Source organism: Pelodiscus sinensis, chromosome 7, assembly GCF_052426305.1.
Source record: "Pelodiscus sinensis isolate ZL-2025 chromosome 7, ASM5242630v1, whole genome shotgun sequence".
In the NCBI taxonomy this organism is placed as follows: Eukaryota; Metazoa; Chordata; order Testudines; family Trionychidae; genus Pelodiscus; species Pelodiscus sinensis.
Genome location: NC_143058.1, coordinates 12950599 through 12972021, shown reverse-complemented (window position 1 = coordinate 12972021; position 21423 = coordinate 12950599). Strand labels below are relative to the sequence as shown.

The 21423-nt window shown below is 43.2% G+C and overlaps 1 protein-coding gene across 17 annotated transcripts in view; it reads left to right on the top strand.

The window, feature by feature from the left end:
* The first annotated feature begins 2478 nt into the window (after positions 1 to 2478).
* The window catches only part of MUC13 (mucin 13, cell surface associated), a 55502-nt gene continuing 36557 nt past the window's right edge, over positions 2479 to 21423 (top strand). For 4 of the 17 annotated variants that reach the window (XM_089779675.1, XM_089779674.1, XM_089779673.1 and 1 more), the window contains exons 1-10: positions 2481 to 2632; positions 11024 to 11041; positions 12837 to 12875; positions 13644 to 13661; positions 18336 to 18377; positions 18872 to 18913; positions 19323 to 19364; positions 19776 to 19817; positions 20228 to 20269; positions 20669 to 20710. In XM_089779675.1, coding sequence (XP_089635801.1) covers positions 2575 to 2632; positions 11024 to 11041; positions 12837 to 12875; positions 13644 to 13661; positions 18336 to 18377; positions 18872 to 18913; positions 19323 to 19364; positions 19776 to 19817; positions 20228 to 20269; positions 20669 to 20710 — 385 coding nt within the window. In that variant the 5' untranslated portion in view covers positions 2481 to 2574. Of the gene's footprint in view, positions 2633 to 11023; positions 11042 to 12836; positions 12876 to 13643; positions 13662 to 18335; positions 18378 to 18871; positions 18914 to 19322; positions 19365 to 19775; positions 19818 to 20227; positions 20270 to 20668; positions 20711 to 21423 lie in introns of all 17 variants that reach the window. The other 13 variants (XM_089779668.1, XM_089779667.1, XM_089779680.1 and 10 more) reach the window with 11 other exon arrangements.

Here is a 21423-nt window from a genome sequence, read left to right as displayed (position 1 = left end):
AGGCATATAAATGGTGCTGTCTAAAAGAGAGCTTTATGAAAAGGTGTAAGAAAAATCGATCAGGAGAGAGCTGGCAGGTAGATTCCCACTCCACTAATTCATCTGGAAAGGGGAATGGATTTTGCACGCTGCCATAAACAGTATGAACACTTGTGTTTCTGCATTTCTGGATCAGGCTAAAAACAAGAAGTCTGTGTGAGGAGGAACTGTCCATCTAACATTCAAAACTTTGAAAAGATTCACATGCTCCTTCCCTTCCACTCATCATGTTTGATCCAGGAATACAGGCATCTCTTGGTTTGGTGGAAAGTAAAACATAGGTACAACCCAAGATAAACAGCGAATCAAGCTGTGTTTGTCTGCTCCTTCCCAGCATCGGCCTCTTGGATTAGCAAGATAACCATGCTATGAAAATGGGTGTGTGGGCTAATTCCTGGCACTTCCCTGCGGCCTGAGAGTTGTGTGCAGAGTTGTCCCATCCACAGGATGGTTTGGGGCAGCCACCCCGGGCCTTGTGCTTTGGGGCACCCTGTAGCAGCTACCCCAACCGGCCTACGGATGGGACAGCCTCCCATACTCAAGTTAGCTCCTGGGCTCCTGGATAGGCCTGCAGGGAAGCAGAATGGTGTAGCCTGCTGTGTTCCATCCATTGCCATCTCCCAGGCCACATCCCTCAGGGGAGAGGATTTGAGGGAAGCGGTGCAATGGATGGGGAGAGGGCAGAGCAGGGGTGGGAAGAGGCAGGGCAAAAGTGGGGCAGGTGCTGGACTTGGAGGAAGCATATACATGCACACCCTGGGCCTCAGGGACTTATGTGCCAACAGCTACGCGCAGGCTGGATTGTGGAAATGCTTAGGCCATACATGGTCCGTGGGCCGTGAGTTTGAGACCCCTGTCATAGAAAGTGGACTAAGGCTTGATAATGAAACTCAAGCTTATCAAGGGGGAGGCCTTTTGTCCTAAAGTTTGGGAGCCATGGTCCTTGTTTGCCTACTGGGAGATTCATCAGCCTCTCCACAGTGAAGCTGTGGGATTTAGCCATTCATGGACCCAGGCAAAACTGGACTGTGGTGGCAGCAGCAGTGAGGCTCAGCCAGTCAGATGGTGCTGGTGCAGAGCTGACTTTGCAGTAAAAACCATGGCACAGAGATGTACTCGCAGCATCCAGACAGACAGTGGCAATGATGAGTTGATTTCACAGTGCCTCAGGCCACTAGTCTGGTGGAAGCAGGGCTGATATCACACAGATGGACCAGGTAGATGCCCACTGGAACAGGACCTGGCAGAGTGGTTCTCTGGACTGGAGCAGAGGGGAAGGTGAGTCTCTCCTTGGTGCCCTTTGATTGTCACAAAACAGATTCAGGAATGGGGTTTAGGTGGCTGGGGTGGGGCTGAGAGTTCTGGACAATTTGTAGAACTGTGGGGTGACCAAACTCCTAGTGCACTGATTTGGATGGCTCTGTTTCTTTTATGTAAATATAAAGCAAGTTGTCACGAATATAGTGACTGCTTGTGCCCTTTTTCCCAAATAAAAAGACCCTTGTGGTTCCATGTTCCCAAAGAAACCTGAGGCCAGGTCTACACTAGGGGAGGAAGTTGACTTAAAATATGCAACTTCAGTTACGTCAGTAGTGTAGCTGGAGTCCACAAAACTTAGGTCAAATTTCTGTGGTGTCCCCACTGTGGGAAGTTGATGGGAGAAACTCTCTTTCTTACTCCTTGCAACCCAATAGAGTGCCAGAGTCAACAGAGCGCAATCAGCAATCAATTTAACAGGTCCTTACTAGACCCGCTAAATCGAACCCCTGGAGATGGATCTTCACAGCGTCGATCTCCCAGTAAATGGAGACAAACCCACAAGTGTTTGTGGATAGAGAAGAGGCATTTGCAATGGAGACCATGGACACCAGATTTTCATTCCCCAGAGCAAGTACTACAGCTATGGCTCTGATTCATCCCTCAAGCCTTAGCTTTGTTTATTTTTAGGAAAGGCCTTCTAGACAGATCAAACCCAGCCCTGACAGAAGGGTTACAGGCCAAGCAGAGCAACTTCCAAACTTTAAACAGTAGAGAAGAGCTTATAATTGACCTCACAGTTGATTATGTTGACAGTTGGTTGTGTTGACACTTGTCTTGCCAGGAGTTGAGGAGATCGTGTTTATTTCACAAATCTGCGTTGTTTGGGCTTAATCCAACTCCCGTTTCTGTGGTTTCCAGCTGTTTCCTGTTACCTTTTACTTTTCTGTACTGAAGTGAAAGTCTTGGCCTAGAATTTGAATCCCACTAAGCATATGGAAAGAATCGTTTGCTTATACGACTAATGCAATTTTGCGCTGAGGCTTAAAGTGCCATCATTTTCCAGCAAGTTTATTGTTGGTATTAAGCAAGCTAGCATCATTCTGTATCAAAGTCTGAGGCGGAAACTAAAACAAATTAACATAATCCATTTGCTGCCATTTGCAATTCTGACGTCAATTAGAGGTTGAACTCTGTACCTGTTAGCTCAATGTTAAATGAGCAGTCATTAGGAAAGACACCACTGCCGCACAGGATTAGCTGAGAGCTACCTCAAAAATGAAAGGCTACGTATCTCTCGTCCTTCTGCTCAGCATTGGTTTCTGTGCCAAGACAGGTAAGAAACTCTATCTTCTGTTCTGGGACTTTTAAACAACAACCCAAGTGATCTATCCGAGGGAATAGATAACATATTCTCAGTGCACAGTTACTAAGGTGCTTCCTAAAAGAATGAAATATTCTGCAGAAGAATGGTTACATTTCAGCGCTTTTAGTTTCTGATTAATGAAAGGGTGGAAAAATTTAACTGATAGCGAGTTTTACCCATTCACAGACCCAAACAAAAACATGGCTGTGATTAAATTAATTTAGTGCATAAAACTGAAATCTGTTTGCTTGACCTATGTATTGGAGCATGGTGACTAAGCCTTTATTAAAAAACATAAAAAGCAAGGTTATTTTCATCAGTAAATGAGTAACTATTCTACTTCAGCTCCCAGAGAATGGAAAGCTGTAGGCATGTTTTGCTAAAACAAAGGACTTAGTCCTTGAAAGAAAAAAGAGTTTGACACCAGTTGACTCTCACTATGATTTGATCCTGTCTCATTGAAAGCAATGGGAGTTTTGCCATGGAGTTTGAAGGCATGGAATTGGATACACAATTAAAAGGGCCAGCAATATGTATCTGGTATCCAAGGTACCCAGGATTAACTATAATCAAGTATCAAACCAACAAAAGCCAGGAATATTCAAAAAGAAATGTGAGTCAATGTTTAACTCACTTTATTTCAAATGAGCATTGATAAGAGATAATGATAATCATGAGGTACTCATGGGACAATAATGAGACAGAAGATCAGCCTTAACTCCTTGCTTCCTGATTATTTTTTTAATGCAAGAGTACATTCAGAAAAGGGTGGTGGGTGGGAATTAGCAGGGACTTGGAGGGAAGCCACCTGTATGTGTGTGGGGGGGGGGAGGTCCTTAATGCTATTGAGCCATATGAGGTAAGGGGGAAAGGTAAACTCGGTATTTATGGTTTTGCCCTCCCCCAATACATTAGTTAAACCAGTCACTGGGGCACAGTATGTCTCCCAAAGCCAGTGTAAATGCTTGGGGATCTGCTGATGTAAAGTGTTGCATAATAATACCACCTAGCTCTAATTATTTCCAGTAAGCCCTGAACGAACATGAATACCTCATAGTCGAATGACCTGGGTCTAGATTAAACTTGGAGACAAAGGAACTGCTGGGCTTCTTCCCAAACCTTTCACTTTTCAAAGAAAATCCTTTGGGGTTGGTTTGAGGGCTGCAATACCCCAGGCAAAGTTGCCAGGGCTGCTCTGCCTCCAGCCCTGCCCTCACCCCACTGTGATTTTCCTGCACTTGCTCTGTCCTGCCTTTCCTCATCATTGCTCCACACCTGTCCCATCCCACCTCCTCCCCTAAGCACACCCCACCCTTGCTCCTCCCTCTCCTGCCCCCTTCTCCCTGCATCTCCTGCATGCCGCTGAACAGCTGATCCGTGGTGGGCATATGTGCTGACAGGGAGGGGCTGGCGCTTATCAATGGGGCCACCTGTGGGTGTTCCAGCCCCATGGTATTCCCAGTGTCAGAGCCTATGCCCTTGTGAGTGAAATTCACCCCAGTACTGAGGACATGTGGACATACCAAGCCCTGCTTCATTCTGTCTCCCCATGGGATCTTTCAGGGCATAAGTAGGTGTTGGGTCCGGGCTAATATGTCTGTTAAGTCCTGCTCACTCACAACACACACAGTCAAACTTTTCACGGGTCATGCACCACACAGAGCCCTAGTGAAGACACAGGAGGCAGAAGCCTTCTTTGTTCTATGCCTTGGGTCCTACTTGCCCTGTCCTTTGTCCCTGTACTGGAAGCTCCCCAGCTTGGAACACCTGTCCCTTCCACTTGGCTCGCTTGTTTTCCTTAATGGGCAGGCTCAGTCCAGGGAGACTGGAGCACTAATATATCCTGCTGCCACCTTTGCTCAGGTCACCTGCAATCAACTCCCCAACGAGGTCCAGCCACAGCTGGGGTCACCTGACTGCAATATTCCAGAGACCACAGAGCACTCACACCTACCTAGGTATCCGTAGCAACCAGCAAAGTGGCTAAAGGAGCCTCGGCAGGGCCGATATGTCTGGCCTTCTTGTTCTAGGCTTCACTCTCTTCACAGAGTTTGTAGCAAACCTGAATAATTCTCCCCCTTTTCCACAAGAAAGCATGCAGGCCAGGCAGTGGGAAGCAGTTTGTTTTAATCCAGTTCTGTGGATAAATATGTGATTCCCAGCCTCCGGGGAGTGCCACCTTTGGCACTGTCCTTGAGCCTTAAATTTACCTTTAAATAAGTCAAGCCTCATCCACCTTTGCGGAGTGTCAAGAAGGGTTATAATGGAAATACTGCCCTGCTCTTTGTCTGCCGTAGCTGGTGCTGATCTAAGACGGGGGGATGGCCATCCTTCCGGCCGAGGGTCACAAATAGCCAAACGAATCCTGTAGACAATGCAAAACATGTGTTCTTCGGGAATGAAGCCAGCAAATCTCAAATCAAATCTGTTCCTGGCTAGTGAACAAAACCTATGTTAAGCAGGTTTCACTCAGAGGCCAACAGACCTAATGGGCCAATCATGGCTCAACAATTCCCTGATGCTCTCTCAGGGGAGGGGAAAGCAGGGAGACCCAGGCCCAAGAGGGAGAGACATGGAATGTCTCGGTCACATCTTCCTGGTGCACCTGACCAGTTCTCCCCCCGCCCCTGCCAAACCACTTCTGACCTCCATGCTCTCTCTTCAGTTCATGGTGTGGTGTCTCAGCCTCCTTTCTTTCCAATGGGAGTTCCCAGCTGCTCCCAGAAGCTTGGTCTCTCAACAGAGCATATCCCCACTACTTCCCAGTGTTCAGGCAAAGATTGGGGACGGGGAAGGAACAGGCCCTCTCCTCCCCTCCCAGGGGGTCTTGCCTATGGCCCAGACCCCTCACCACTGGGTGGCTTGTCCCCAGAAGCTGCAAACTGGTTTCATTTCTAGTCTGCAACCCCTGCTAGGAAGTGCTCAGCTTCTAAAAGAATGCAAGTCCTGCGATTTGTTGAAGCAGGGATACTGAAATGCATCGTAGTCTGCCCTGCCCCAGATGGGACCCCACACTTGCTTTCTTCCTAACTGTCAGGGTGGTTATGCACCGGAATAAATTGCCTAGGGAGGTTGTGGAATCTCCGTCATTGGGGATTTTTAGGAGCAAATTAGGCACGCGCTTGTCGGGATGATCTAGATCCGTGGTCCCCAACCCGGTGCCCGCGGGTGCCATGGTGTCTGCCGGGCTCTTTACATGCGCCCGCGGAGCCGTGGTCCCCAACCCGGGTGCGCCGCACGTGCCCTGGCCCCGGCGCCGGCCCCGGCCTTGGCCCCGCCCCCGGGCGTGCGGCGCTTACGGGGGGAGCGCGGCCCGGGGGGCGCTGGCCCCGGGCGCGTGGCTATGGGGGGGGTCCCGCCCCCGGGCATGCGGCTGGGGGGAGCCGCCCCCGGGCGGGCAAGTGTCCCCGCCCCCTGGTGCCCGGCGGGCGAACGGCCACGCCCCCTGGCGCCCGACAACCCGAAAAGGTTGGGGACCACTGATCTAGATGGTGCTTGGTCCTGCCATGAGTACAGGGGACTGAACTTGATGACCTCTCGAGGTCCCTTCCAGAGCTATTACTCTTTCATTGGTGACTTATGGGCGTGGGTTTGAAATTAGAACATCCGAGTGAAAGTGTGTAACTTCATTCCGTGGATGCTACTGTGACTAATGGAATACAGTTTTTACCAGAATCTGTTTAACTTAAATCCGAATCTGGACCCATGTCAATATAATATATTTACCAACATGTTCATTAATGCTTATTTTCCTTTTTTAGACCACAAAATACCTCATTTTTCATATTCAGCAGTGAAGGAGGATACTTAAAAAGGCTGAAGTACTGTAGTAAAATTAGTACATGACTGTACTAATCACATTAACAGCGTACCATGTTTACTGTAATTGAGTGGCTCCTTACCAAATGTGTTCTCTTTACAATGGAAAACTCCCATTCCCAACTCAGTGCTGAAAACTCACCTGTGGGTCTGAAAAACAATAAGGTTGATCTTGTTTAAGGCTTATTGGCACACACAAGGTGGAGCTGCATAGATAAAACTAGTCAGGTTTTGTTCCATGCAATAGGAGCATACTGCAGACTTCCAACAGGAACTACCACTTTAGGTGTTTCATGTTTCACTGTCCAATCAAAAAACAGGATCCACTCTTGCTCATTAGTCACTTTTCAGAGTAGGAGCATTCTTTAAATGAAATTTACAATAGGCCTGATCCTACTGCAGTCCAGGAGAATTTTGCTGTCTGGGAGACTCAAGTCAGTATATTTTTACCAGTCCGTTGCAATAGAGATTACATTGTTAGAGTTTATGTTGGAGTTTATGTTATCATCCTGGGTATGTCTACACTACCCCGCTAGTTCGAACTAGCGGGGTAATGTATGCATACCGCACTTGCTAATGAAGCCCGGGATTTGAATTTCCCGGGCTTCATTAGCATAAGCGGGGAGCCGCCATTTTAAATCCCCGCTGCTTCGAACCCCGTGTAGCGCGGCTACACGGGGCTCGAACTAGGTAGTTCGGACTAGGGTCCTATTCCGAACTACCGTTACTCCTCGTGAAACGAGGTGTACCGGTAGTTCGGAATAGGCACCCTAGTCCGAACTACCTAGTTCGAGCCCCGTGTAGCCGCGCTACACGGGGTTCGAAGCAGCGGGGATTTAAAAATGGCGGCTCCCCGCTTATGCTAATGAAGCCCGGGAAATTCAAATCCCGGGCTTCATTAGCAAGTGCGGTATGCATACATTACCCTCCTAGTTCGAACTAGGAGGGTAGTGTAGACATACCCCCTCAATTTCAGTGGAAAACAGAATATGTTTTTTATAATGTATGTTAATATGTAATTTACAGGTAATGTTAAGGAAACACATTGACTTTTATAATTGCAAAAGAAAGGCTGGTTCTTATACAAGTTTTGTCTTGAGCTTCAATCTGGGCAGAATCTGTTCCTCTCTCAATATACATTTATCAGATTGCTGGAGTAAGGGTTGCATTTTAAGATTTGTTTACTCTTTTTTTTTTAAAAAAACTTGCCTCCTGGAATGGATAATCCGAGGTTTGTTCCCCCTCCAGCCCCAGTGCCACCTAGTGGTTTCAATAAATAGATCTTATCCTAATACGAGAACATTCCATTTGTATGTTAATATTTGGGACATTACTGTAACAAATTGACAAGAACACAACATCTTCTATTTGCAAGGAACTTAAAACATTCATGATAGTTCTCTGAGTTAAAATCAGGCCTAATGTGGATATTTGTTTTATTTGTTTTTCTCCTGCAGTTTCCACAACTGCAATAAGTAAGCAGAAGGAATGGAACAGCGAAGTAATACATCAAGGCTTAAAAACAGCAGGCAAAAATAACTGCTGTCGAAAAATGAGGTCTTTCATGAATCAAATAGGGTGGATATTATGCCCTGGTTCCCCAAGAACATAATGCTTCTAAGTAACTCAATCACTATGACAAACAAGTTTGTTTCCATTTATGGGAAATAATGCTGCCTGCTTCTTATTTACAATGTCATCTGAAATTCAGAACAGGCATTTGCATGTCCCTTTGTAACTGGAGTTGCAATGTATTTGCATTCCAGATGTGCTAAACATTCATATGCCCCTTCATAGTTTGGCCACCATTCCAGAGGGCATACTTCCATGTTGATGATTGTCATTAAAGAAAATATATGAAAATTAAATTTGTGACAGAACTCCTTGGGGGTGAAATGCATGTCTCCTGTTCAGTTTTACCCACATTTTGCCATAGATTTCTTTAATAGATGTTGTTTAATTTAAGAACAATTTCACTGCAGATCTGGTAAAATGCAAAAAAGGCATAATGTGACTTTTTTAAATGGCTTGAAAGCCCTACTAATGCCTAATAACTGATAGTGACCGTGATGTAATGGTGGTGAGTCAGCTCAGGGCGGGGTGAATTTCACACCTGATGTGAATGATCCTTTATTTCATTCCCATGTCATCTCTGGTATTTTAGAGTAAATATCATTTCAACCTGGAGTTACATTTATTTTAGGAGCAAAATGCAGGACAATGTAGCACGTTAAAGACTAACAAGATGGTTTATTAGATGATGAGCTTTCGTGGGCCAGACCCACTTCCTCAGATCAAATAATGGAAGAAAACAGTCACAACCATATATACCAAAGGATACAATTTAAAAAAATGAACACACATGAAAAGGACAAATCACATTACAGAACAGAAGGGGGATGTGTGGGGGGGGGGGAAGGAAGGTGAATGCCAGTGAGTTAATGATATTAGAGGTGGGGAAGGGGAAATGTCTGTGAGTTAATAGTATTAGAGGTGATAATTGGGGAAGCTATCTTTGTAATGTGTAAGATAGTTGGGGTCTTTGTTAAGTCCGGTGTGGAGGGTGTTGAATTTTAGCATGAATGAAATTCGACACCCTCCGCACCGGACTTAACAAAGACCCCAACTATCTTACACATTACAAAGATAGCTTCCCCAATTATCACCTCTAATACTATTAACTCACAGACATTTCCCCTTCCCCACCTCTAATATCATTAACTCACTGGCATTCACCTTCCTTCCTCCCCCCCCCACATCCCCCTTCTGTTCTGTAATGTGATTTGTCCTTTTCATGTGTGTTCATTTTTTTAAATTGTATCCTTTGGTATATATGGTTGTGACTGTTTTCTTCCATTATTTGATCTGAGGAAGTGGGTCTGGCCCACGAAAGCTCATCATCTAATAAACCATCTTGTTAGTCTTTAAAGTGCTACATTGTCCTGCATTTTGCTTCAGCTACCCCAGACTAACACGGCTACATCTGTACCACTATTTATTTTAGGGTGTGTCTACACTGCACCTTAACTCAAAATAAGATACACAGTTTGAGCTACACAAAATGCATATCTTATTTCGATGCTATTTCAAAATAGCTTATTTCATCATTTGGTGCCGTCTCCACAGCACCAAACTTCGAAATAAAGCTCTATTTTAAAACATTCCTTACTCCTCGTAGAATGAGGTTTATAGGGACATTGGAACCATGAGCCCAAAATAATAGGCTTACTATGAAGACACAGGATAGCTATTTTGGGATACTCCGGTATTCCGCAATAGCATTGCACTGCAGATGTACCCTTAGATGTTCACATCTGTTCCATACACACACTAAGGGCACATCTACACAGCAGGGCTAAAGCCAAAATAAGCCATGCAACTTGAACTATGTCAATTGCGTAGCTTAAGTCAAAATAGCTTATTTCAGGTTTTGGCACTGTCTACACAGCAGGAAGTCCAAGGAAGAAAGAGCACTCTTCTTCCAACTTCCCCTACTCCTCGTAAAAAGAGGGTTACAGGAGTCAGAGTAAGAAGTCTTCCATCTCAACATTATTTTGACATTATATTGAAATAACTGCTTGTAGTGTAGACGTGCACTATGTTATTTCAGAATAACGTCAGTTATTCTGAAATACCACTGCTGTGTAGACCTACCCTAAATGGGCAAGGACATCAAACTACACAGGGGTTGGGAAATGTAAACTCCCATGAGTGATTCACCTATGCAGAGATCTCCTCTACTGCCATGTATTTAGCTTTTTGGTAGGAGGTTCTGCTGCAGCTTCCACAGCTGAATCAGGGAAGCAGAAGGAATAAGAGTGGGGAGTGAAATACCTGATGCTTCCATCCATCAGACACAGTTGCGGTGCTGAAGAAAAATCATTATTACTAAGCAGCTAATTGTGGAACGTGACCATGCTCTACCAGGAGGCTACGGCCCTTTGAGTTCTGCCAAGTCACTGCTTCTGTTGCTTGAACACATGGTGCTGACAATCCAAGGTTTTGTTTCCCCCTAGTGTTTGTAATAAATTGATCTTATCCTAATGTAGTAATATTCCATGTGCATGTTAATATTTGGGACATTACCGTAACAAATGGACAAGAACACATCTTCTATTTGCAAAGAACATAAAACATTCACAGTGGTTCTCTGAGTTAGAGTCAGGCCTAATGTAAATAGATATTTACTAGGCGGCCATAGTGAGGCACTTAAAGATTTGTTTCTTCTTTTATATTGGCTTAATCTAATATGACTGGTAAGTGGGAAGAATGGAACTGGTTGATATAAGTGAAGCTTAAAATTACCATCAAAAATATTTTCTGTAGAAAATAGTTATAAATAATAGATAAGCCCCAAGAGAGTAGCTGATAATATTAAAGGAAAAGTGTCAAGGACATCATGTCTTTCCCAGTTTGCTACGAAGTTAGAATTTCCATGAGCTATTTGCCCAAGTAATGATCAGAGCTGATGTCCATAGATGTTCTACATTTACAAGGCTGTTCTAGTGATGTGGATATTTGTTTTCTTTTGTTTTTCTCTAGCTGTTTCCACAAGTACAGGTAAGTAGAAGGAATGCAACAGCAAAGTGATAAATCAAAGGCTTAAAAATTATTTGTGATCAAAGAAATGAATTGCAATATATATCACTGTTAAGCAACAGAAAACCAACTGAAACGTGTTCAAATTTTTGCATGTTTTTCTACATTTTCAAATATATTGATTTGTATTACAACACAGAATACAAAGTATACACTGCTCACTTTATTTTATTTTTCTTACAAATATTGGCACTGGAAAAACAAAAGAAATAGTCTTTTTCACTTTACCATTTGCAAACACTGTAATGCAATCACTTTACCATGAAAGTGTAACTTACAAATGTAGATTTTCTTTGTTACATAATTGTATTCAATGAGAAGACAATAGAAAACATTCAAGCCTACAAATCCACTCAGTCCTATTTCTTGATCAATGAATCACTAGTCTGAGAAGTTTGTTTCCATTTGTGGGAGATAATGCTGCCTGCTTCTTATTTATAATGTCACCTAAAAGTGAGAACAGACATTCGCATTTCAATTTGTAGCTGAGGTTGCAACATATTTACATACCAGATGTGCTAAACTTTCATATGTCCCTTCATACTTTGGCCACTATTCAAGAAGATGCGCTTCTATGCGGATGATGATCGTTAAGAAAAAAAGCATGTATTAAATTTGACTGAACTTTTTTTATGGTGAACTGCACGTCTTCTGTTCTATTTTACAGCATTTTGCCAAATATTTCATGTTCTTGCAGTCTCATAAGATGATTTAGCATTTGTTCTTTGTAAGACCACTTGTACTGTAGGTTTGAGAAAATGCAAAGAAGGTACTAATGTGAAATTTCTAACCAATAGTTACAATTCCTAACCAAAAAGTTAAGAATTTGAAATGCTATCCAAAATCAGATAGGGACGAGGTGTGGAGAATGCTTTCAGAAGTCTTAAAAAAAGCAACATTCCAATGCAGAAACTGCAGAACCCAAACCTCCAAAATCAACCTTCTGCTGGTGTCCTCTAACTCAGATGAGAAGTTTGGTCCACTCTGGTTTAGATCATTTTGGAGCCGAACCCAATGTAACTATGGAGCGTCAACACAGTGGGCGGTGAATTTCACCCATGATGGGAATGATCCCGTATTTCATTCTCACAGCATCTCTGGTACTTTAGAATAAATATAATTTCAAGCTGGGGGTTACATTGATTTTAGTTGTTCACAACTGTTCCATATATACACTAAATAGGCAAGGACAACTCACGCTGCCCAGAGTTTGGGAAATTTAAAGCTCCTATGAGTGATTCACCTATGCATTAGTGACAGCTGATCTCCACCACTCATGTATTTAGTCTTTGGCAGGAGGTTCTGCTTCAACTTCCACAGCTGCATCAGGGAAGCAGAAGGAATAGGAGTGGGGAGTGAAATACCTGATGCTTCAAAGCATCAGGCACAGCTGCAGTGCTGAAGAACAATTATTACTGATCAGCTGATCAGTGAGGTGTGACAATGATCTACAAAGAGGTTATGGGCCTTCAGGGTCTGCCATGAGCACATGACACTGACAATCCCAGGGCGGTTGTTTCTTCTCATAACCCCCAGTGGTTCAATAAACCGATCTTATCCTAGTGTGGCAACATTTAATGTTCATGTTAATATTTGGGACCATACTACCGTATAAAAATGGGCAAGAACACAACCTGAGCTATTTGCCAATCATGGGTGTTCTCTGAGTTAGGGTGAGGCCTAATGTCAATTTATATTTACTAGGCTGGCATAATCTGGCTTGCATTTCAAAGATTTGTTTCTTTTTTTACATCAGCTACCTCTACTCAGGTATCCTCCAGCATAACTACGACAGGTAAGCAGGAGAATTGGAGCTGAATGATAAATATGAAGCTTAAAATCATCATAAAAATATTTTGCTCTAGAAAATAGTTGTAAATAATAAATTATACTGAAGATTCAATTGTGAAGACCCAGCAGAGCAGCTGATGATATCAAAAGGAAGCTATCAATCTGAAATTTTATCAGTTTACAAAAATTGTTTAAAAGAAGCATTGAGTCCTCTCATTGCAGGGGGATACACATGCAAAGAATTGCCTGACTCTATTGGGGAAATCACTGGCAAGATTAGACACAAAATGTAGTCAAATGTATTGCTTGTACTGCTTTTCACAGCTCTCATTAGCCAAGAATGGTGATCCATGGCCACTGGGACCTGTGAATGGCTGTACTTTCAGACATTCAGGTGAACAAAGTGTCCGGAGACCTGGCAATGGCTAAACCTGATGAACCATTTTCAGCCCTCCGGCTGAGTATTGTCCACCCCTCTGTAATCTGGTGAATTTCACTCTTGGTTTGAAAGTCCCTGGTGGTTTTCCTGCGGCTGCCTCCTGAGGTTTTAGCTAAATATGTAACACCTAATTACAGTTTATTTACTTGTTATCTTTTGGAGTCTAAGCATTACAAAGGGGCAAGGACATTACACATCTCCCAGTTGCTAGAAAGTTAAAACTCCCATGAGCTATTTGTCCAAGTAATGATCAGAACTGATGTCCATAGATGTTCTACTGTTCCACTGATATGAATATTTGGGGGTTATTTATGTTTTGTTTTTTTCATGCAGCTTCTACAACTACACCACGTAAGTAGAAAGACTGGGACTGGGAAGTGATAAATCAGGCTTAAGAACACCAGGCACAAATAACTGCTATAAAAATAATTATTACTAGGGCTGTTGATGTTGATTAATCATAGTTAACTTGTACATTAAATCAAAAAAGTTAATTGTGATTTACAAATAATTACAATTAATAGCACTGTTAAATAATAGAAAACCAATTGATATTTGTTCAGTATTTTTATACAATTTTAATATATTGATTTATATTACAACAGAGTATATGAAATGTAGAATGCTCATTTTATATTATTATTTTTATTATAAATATTTGCACTTTAAAAATGATAATCAATAGAAATAATATCTTTCAGTTTATCTTATGCAAGTACAGGGGTGCAATCACTTCATCACGAATGTGTAACTTTCAAATGTAGATCTTTTTTTGTTACATAACTGAATTCAATGACAAAACAATGTAAAACCATAGAGCCTTTAAGTCCACTCAGTCCTACTTCTTGTTCCACCAATTGTTACCAGATTTGCCCTTTACTTTGGGGTTTATTCATTTATTAGGGTTACTATTCTGAGGAGTGGGGTTCTATAATTCTATCAATGTGCTGTTAGTGTCACTTCTATGGACCGCTACTTCTCCCTTCTGCCATTTCTCTCCTAAGGCTAGGTTCTCCAGGGCTAGGATCTTTCTACCCTAGAATCAGATGAACACACTTAGGGTATGTCTACACTTGCCCCATACTTCGAAGTAGAGAGGCAAATGAAGCATACCGAAGTTGCAAATCAAGCACAGGATTTAAATATCCCGTGCTTGATTAGCATATTTGCGGTTGGTCGCCATTTTAAAATGCCGGTCGCCCGATGTAACTTGCTGCATGTATACATGGTAGTCCGATTTAAATCCCTTCCCTTGAATTAACTGGTACTCCTTATTGCATGAGGAGCACATCAGAGGGAACTATTAATCTGCACTCACAAGCTGACCCCTTATATGTCCCTGGACTCAGTAGGCTGATTGCACAACAATGCCACGCTATGACCCTCAGGTGCCCTTGAACTCAGTTAAATAGCACTTTAAACTGCCACTGTCATATGTCCCCAGGTTCAGCACGCCCCTAGCCCCACTTTCACACCACAACCATTGTGCTAGAAACTCACTTGATGAACAAATTAGGGATGTAAGCAAGTAGTCGGCTACTTGCATTTCCCTCCGCCCACTCCCCCGCTGCCCTTACTACAATTAAACTGGAGAGCCACAGCAGGGGTAGCTCCTGGATCCAGTGTGAGCCAGGACTGAGTAGCTTCTCTTATTAACTAATTTGTACTCCCAACTACCATCACTACCCAGATACAAATTGTATTGACTACACACTTAGCTAGGTACCTGCCTCTTAAAGCAAATCTCACAGGATTTTTTGACTCTGCAGGGTTCTTTAGCTTAGGTACAGAAAGTATTGCTGCAAAACGAATGGGGAAGCCAAAAACAATGCCCCCAAAGACAGAAGGCAGGGGAAGAGAAAGAGAGATGGAGATCTCACCACTCCATGAAACTTGAACGGATTGGGGTTCCTGGGTGGTGATGGTAACTGGGGATACAAACTGTTGGAAACAGTAGAGCAGAGCTTCCAGCATGGTCAGTGAAGAGATGATGAAGTCCCAATGGAAATGATCCAGAACTTGATCTAGGCATCAGAATACTGTTGCTGAGTGTGAGTAAGGAAATAACAATGGTTTGAGAAGGAACTCTAGATTCGTTTATTGGTAAACTGATGATTTGAGGGAATATTTCAAAGTTATTTAGCTTAGTCTGGAGACACTCCTTATGCAATTAGGCAGTTCCAATATTTTGCATACCTATAGAGGATTTATTACTAGAATTGACCTGATAATTACTGCTTGAGATGGGTCCCGGTGCGAGTTCATTAGCATCTGAAGCAAAGATTTCCCATCAGGCCACGTTTTCCTGTTCTCTGTGTCCCAGAGTTCAGTGTGGTTCTTTCCTTGGAATTGCTGTTCTCCATTCCGTACACCAATGGAGGTGCCTTGCTGTCCCACCTTTGATGTAGATGAGGCGAGGGGTGTTTCCGGGGGGCAGGTGTTACGTGTGTCTTCCCCTACCTTTTCATTGCTTTTTGTAAATCTTTCTGCTGATCAGCTTTTGGTTCAACTAGAAACTGGGAGGAGATCTTTCATGAGTCAGGCAGGTTGGACACCATGCCCTAATTTCCCAGGAACATAACACTGCTAGGAATCATAGTCACTACGAGAAGCAAGTTTATTTCCCGTTAAGGGAGAGAATGCTGTGTAGTTCTTATTTACAATGTCACCTGAAAGTGAGAGCAAGCTTCATGTCACTTTTGTAGCTGAGGTTGCAATGTATTTACATGCCAGATGTGCATTCATATGTCCCTTCATGCATCGACCACCATTCCAGAGGACATGTTTCTGTGCTGAAGATAGAAAAAAAGGGTACATTAAATTTGTGACTGAACTCCTTGGGGGTGAAGTGCATGTCTCCTGTTCTGTTTCCCCCACATTTGACCAAATATTTTATATTACTGTGGTCTCCAATGCTATTCAATTTAAGAACAATTTCACTGCAGATCTGAGAAAATGCAAAGAAGGTCCAATATGAAATTTCTTAAAGCTACAGTGGTTGACCCAAAGTTTGAGAATCTGAAGTGCTCCCCAAAATCTAAGAAGTGTGGAGCATGCTTTCAGAAGTCTTCAAAGAGCAACACCCCACGGCAGAAATTCCAGAACCCAACCCACCAAATATGAAGTCAACCTTCTGCTGGTGGCATCTAGCTCAGATGATGAAAATGAACCCGCGTTGGTCCACTCTGCTTGGCATCATTATTGAGCAGAACCTGTCAGCAGCATGGAAGCACGTTTTCAGGAATGGTGGTTGAAGCATGATTATCTAGCACATCTGGCACGTACTCATCATGCAACAGTGCCGTGCAAATCTCTGTTCTCACGTATAGGTGACTTTGTAATCAGGAAATGGGCAGAATTAATTCCTGCACATTGTAAAAAGCAGAAAACCTCCAAAATATTTAAATCGTTGGTATTCTATTCTTGTTTCATAGTGTGGTTAAATGTGATGGTTTTAAAAAGTGCTTGAAAGTCTTAGTAATTCCTGATAAATGATACCGACTGTGATGTAACTGTAGAGATTCAGCACAACACTGGGTGATCCCTTATTTCATCTCCACATCATCTGTGGTAACTTAGAGTAAATATCATTTCAACATGCACTAAATGAGCAAGGACATCACACTCCCGAGGGGGTTGGGATCTTTAAAGCTCCCATGAGTAATTCACCTATGCACTAATCAGAGCAGATCTCCACAGCTGTCATGTCTTTAGCTTCCACATCTGCATCAAGGAAGAAGAAGGAACAGGTGTGGGGAGTAAAATACCTGATGTTTCCATCCATGAGGCACAGCTGAAATGCCAAAGGAAAAAGACTATTACTGAGCAACTTGTCATTGGGGATGACAAAGTTACGCAAGGAGGCTATGGCCCTTTGAGATCTACCAAGTTGCTGCTGCTGTTGCTTGAACAAATGGTGCTGACAATCCAAGGGTTTCTTCCCTCTAGTGCCTCTACCTCTTTCAATGAATAGATCTTATCCTAACATGGAAACATTCAATGCGCATGTTAATACTTGGGACATGACCACAACAAATGGACAAGAACACATCTTCCATTTGCCAGGAAGTTAAAATGTTCATGGCAGTTCTCTGAGTTAGGGTCGGGCCTCATGTCCATATACATTTAGCAGGCTGTCAGTCTAGCTTGCATTTAAAGATCTATTTCTTCTTAACATAAAACATAACATAAAACATAACATAACATAACATAACATAAAGAACAGCCGTACTGGGTCAGACCAAAGGTGCATCTAGCCCAGTATCCTGTCTACCGACAGTGGCCACCACCAGGTGCCCCAGAGAGGGTGGACCGAAGACAATAATCAAGCGATTTGTCTCCTGCCATCCCTCTCCAGCCTCTGACAAACAGAGGCCAAGGACACCATGTTATCCCCTGGCTAATAGCCTTTTATGGACCTAACCTCCATTAAATTATCTAGCTTCTCTTTAAACTCTATTATAGTCCTAGCCTTCACAGCCTCCTCTGGCAAGGAGTTCCACAGGTTGACTACACACTGTGTGAAGAAGAACTTTCTTTTATTAGTTTTAAACCTGCTCCCCATTAATTTCATTTGGTGTCCTCTAGTTCTTCTATTTAGGGAACTAATAAATAACTTTTCTTTATTGGCCCTCTCCACACCACTCATGATTTTATATACCTCTATCATATCCCCCCTCAGTCTCCTCTTTTCTAAACTGAAAAGTCCCAGTCGCTTTAACCTCTCCTCATATGGGACCCGTTTCAAACCCCTAATCATTTTAGTTGCCCTTTTCTGAACCCTTTCCAAGGCCAAAATTTTTTTTTGAGGTGAGGAGACCACATCTGTACACAGTATTCAAGATGTGGGCATACCATAGTTTTATACAGGGGCAGTAAGATATTTCTGGGTCTTATTTTCTATCCCTTTCCTAATAATTCCTAGCATCCTATTTGCCTTTTTGACCGCCGCTGCACTCTGTGTGGAAGTTTTCAGAGAACTGTCCACGATAACTCCAAGATCTCTTTCCTGATTTCGTTTTACAGTAACTGCCACAATCCAAGAAACCACCACGTCATCCACGTTAGGTAATCATGAGGAATGCAATCCAAGGGTTTCTTCCCTCTAGTGCATGGGTTCCCAAACAGGGGGGCGTGAGGAAATTCCAGGGGAGGTGATCCAGCCTCCCCACCCCATCAAGTTTTGCTGCCCTGTTCAGTTCCTTTTTTTTTTTTTTTTGCTCAACAAGTTTTGCTGCTATTTTTGGGGGGGGAGAAGGGAGCATGAGGGTTTTCAAAAATCAAAAAGGGGTGTGTGATGCCAAAAAGTTTGGGAACCACTGCTCTAGTGCCTCTACCTTTTTCAACAAATAGATCTTATCCTTAACACGGTAACATTCAATGCGCATGTTAATACTTGGGACATGACCACAACACATGGACAAGAACACAACATCTTCCATTTGCCAGGAAGTTAAAATGTCCATGGCAGTTCTCTGAGTTAGGGTTGGACCTCGTGTCCATATATATTTAGCGGGTGTCAGTCTGGCTTGCATTTAAAGATCTATTTCTTCTTTTTACAGTAATTACCACAACCAAAGAAATCACCACATCATCCACGCCAGGTAATCATGAGGAAAGCAGTCCAAGGGTTTCTTCCCTCTAGTGCATGGGTTCCCAAACTTGGGGGTGTGCCCCCCTTCGGGGGCATGAGGAAATTCCAGGGGAAGTGGGCCTGAGGGTTTTCAAAAATCAAAAAGGGGTTTGTGATGCCAAAAAGTTTGGGAACTACTGCTCTAGTGCCTCTACCTCTTTCAACAAATAGATCTTATCCTTAACATGGTAACATTCAATGCGCATGTTAATACTTGGGACATGACCACAACAAATGGACAAGAACACAACATCTTCCATTTGCCAGGAAGTTAAAATGTCCATGGCAGTTCTCTGAGTTAGGGTTGGGCCTCGTGTCCATATATATTTAGCGGGTGTCAGTCTGGCTTGCATTTAAAGATCTATTTCTTCTTTTTACAGTAATTACCACAACCAAAGAAATCACCACATCATCCACGCCAGGTAATCATGAGGAAAGCAGTCCAAGGGTTTCTTCCCTCTAGTGCATGGGTTCCCAAACTTGGGGGTGTGCCCCCCTTCGGGAGCATGAGGAAATTCCAGGGGAAGGGGGCCTGAGGGTTTTCAAAAATCAAAAAAGGGGTTTGTGATGCCAAAAAGTTTGGGAACGACTGCTCTAGTGCCTCTACCTCTTTCAACAAATAGATCTTATCCTTAACATGGTAACATTCAATGCGCATGTTAATACTTGGGACATGACCACAACAAATGGACAAGAACACAACATCTTCCATTTGCCGGGAAGTTAAAAAGTTCACAGCAGTTCTCTCAGTTAGGGTCTGGCCTCATGTCCATATACATTTAGTAGGCTGTCAGTCTGGCTTGCATTTAAAGATCTATTTCTTCTTTTTACAGTAACTACCACAACCCAAGAAACCACCACACCATCCACGCCAGGTAATCATGAGGAAAGCAGTCCAAGGGTTTCTTCCCTCTAGTGCATGGGTTCCCAAACTTGGGGGCGTGCCCCCCTTCGGGGGCATGAGGAAATTCCAGGGGAAGGGGGCCTGAGGGTTTTCAAAAATCGAAAAAGGGGTTTGTGATGCCAAAAAGTTTGGGAACTACTGCTCTAGTGCCTCTACCTCTTTCAACAAATAGATCTTATCCTTACCATGGTAACATTCAATGCGCATGTTAATACTTGGGACATGACCACAACAAATGGACAAGAACACAACATCTTCCATTTGCCAGGAAGTTAAAATGTCCATGGCAGTTCTCTGAGTTAGGGTTGGGCCTCGTGTCCATATATATTTAGCGGGTGTCAGTCTGACTTGCATTTAAAGATCTATTTCTTCTTTTTACAGTTAGTACCACAACCCAAGAAACCACCACACCATCCACGCCAGGTAATCATGAGGAATGCAGTCCAAGCGTTTCTTCCCTCTAGTGCATGGGTTCCCAAACTTGGGGGTGTGCCCCCCTTCGGGAGCATGAGGAAATTCCAGGGAAAGGGGGCATGAGGGTTTTCAAAAATCAAAAAAGGGGTTTGTGATGCCAAAAAGTTTGGGAACGACTGCTCTAGTGCCTCTACCTCTTTCAACAAATAGATCTTATCCTTACCATAGAAACATTCAATGCGCATGTTAATACTTGGGACATGACCACAACAAATGGACAAGAACACAACATCTTCCATTTGCCAGGAAGTTAAAAAGTTCACAGCAGTTCTCTCAGTTAGGGTCTGGCCTCAGGTCCATATACATTTAGTAGGCTTGCATTTAAAGATCTATTTCTTCTTTTTACAGTAACTACCACAACCCAAGAAACCACCACGCCATCCACGACAGGTAATCATGAGGAATGCTCCTGATTGATAAGTATGGGCTAAAAATCACCATCAAACATATTTTGCTGTAAAAATAGTTGTAAATAAGAAGTAATTCTGAAGGTTTATTTGTGAAGACCCAACAGTAGTTGATGGTAGTAAAGAAACACTCTCAATTTGAAAGGTTGTCAGTTTATAAAAGTTGTTTAAAAGAAGTGTCGGGTCCCCTCCTTTTATCACCCTCTAGCAGTGGGACATTGTGGCAAGGGCCCCTCTTATCCAAGCCACCACCGGGCAGGACTCATACTCCCAACCCCAGGCTACTTCTATGCTGGCAACTTCTTGCGCAAGAACTCTTTTGCGGAAGAGTTCTTGTGCAAAAGCTCTTCCAGAAGAGAGCAACTACACTGGCATGTGCTTTTGCGCAAGAGCATCCATGCCAGTGTAGACACTTTCTTGTGCAAGAAAGCTCTGATGGCCATTTTAACTATTGGGCTTTCTTGCGTAAGAAATTTGTGTTGCCTGTCTATACTGGCCTCTTGCGCAAGAACAGTTGCACAAAAGGGCTTATTCCTGAGAGGGAGCATCAGAGTTCTGGCGCAAGAAGCCCTGATTTCATACATTAGAATGTCAATTTACTTGTGCAAGAACATGCAGCCAGTGTAGAAAGGCAGCAAGTTTTTGCACAAGAGCTGCCGCTTTAGCGCAAGATCGCGCTAGTGTAGACACAGCCCC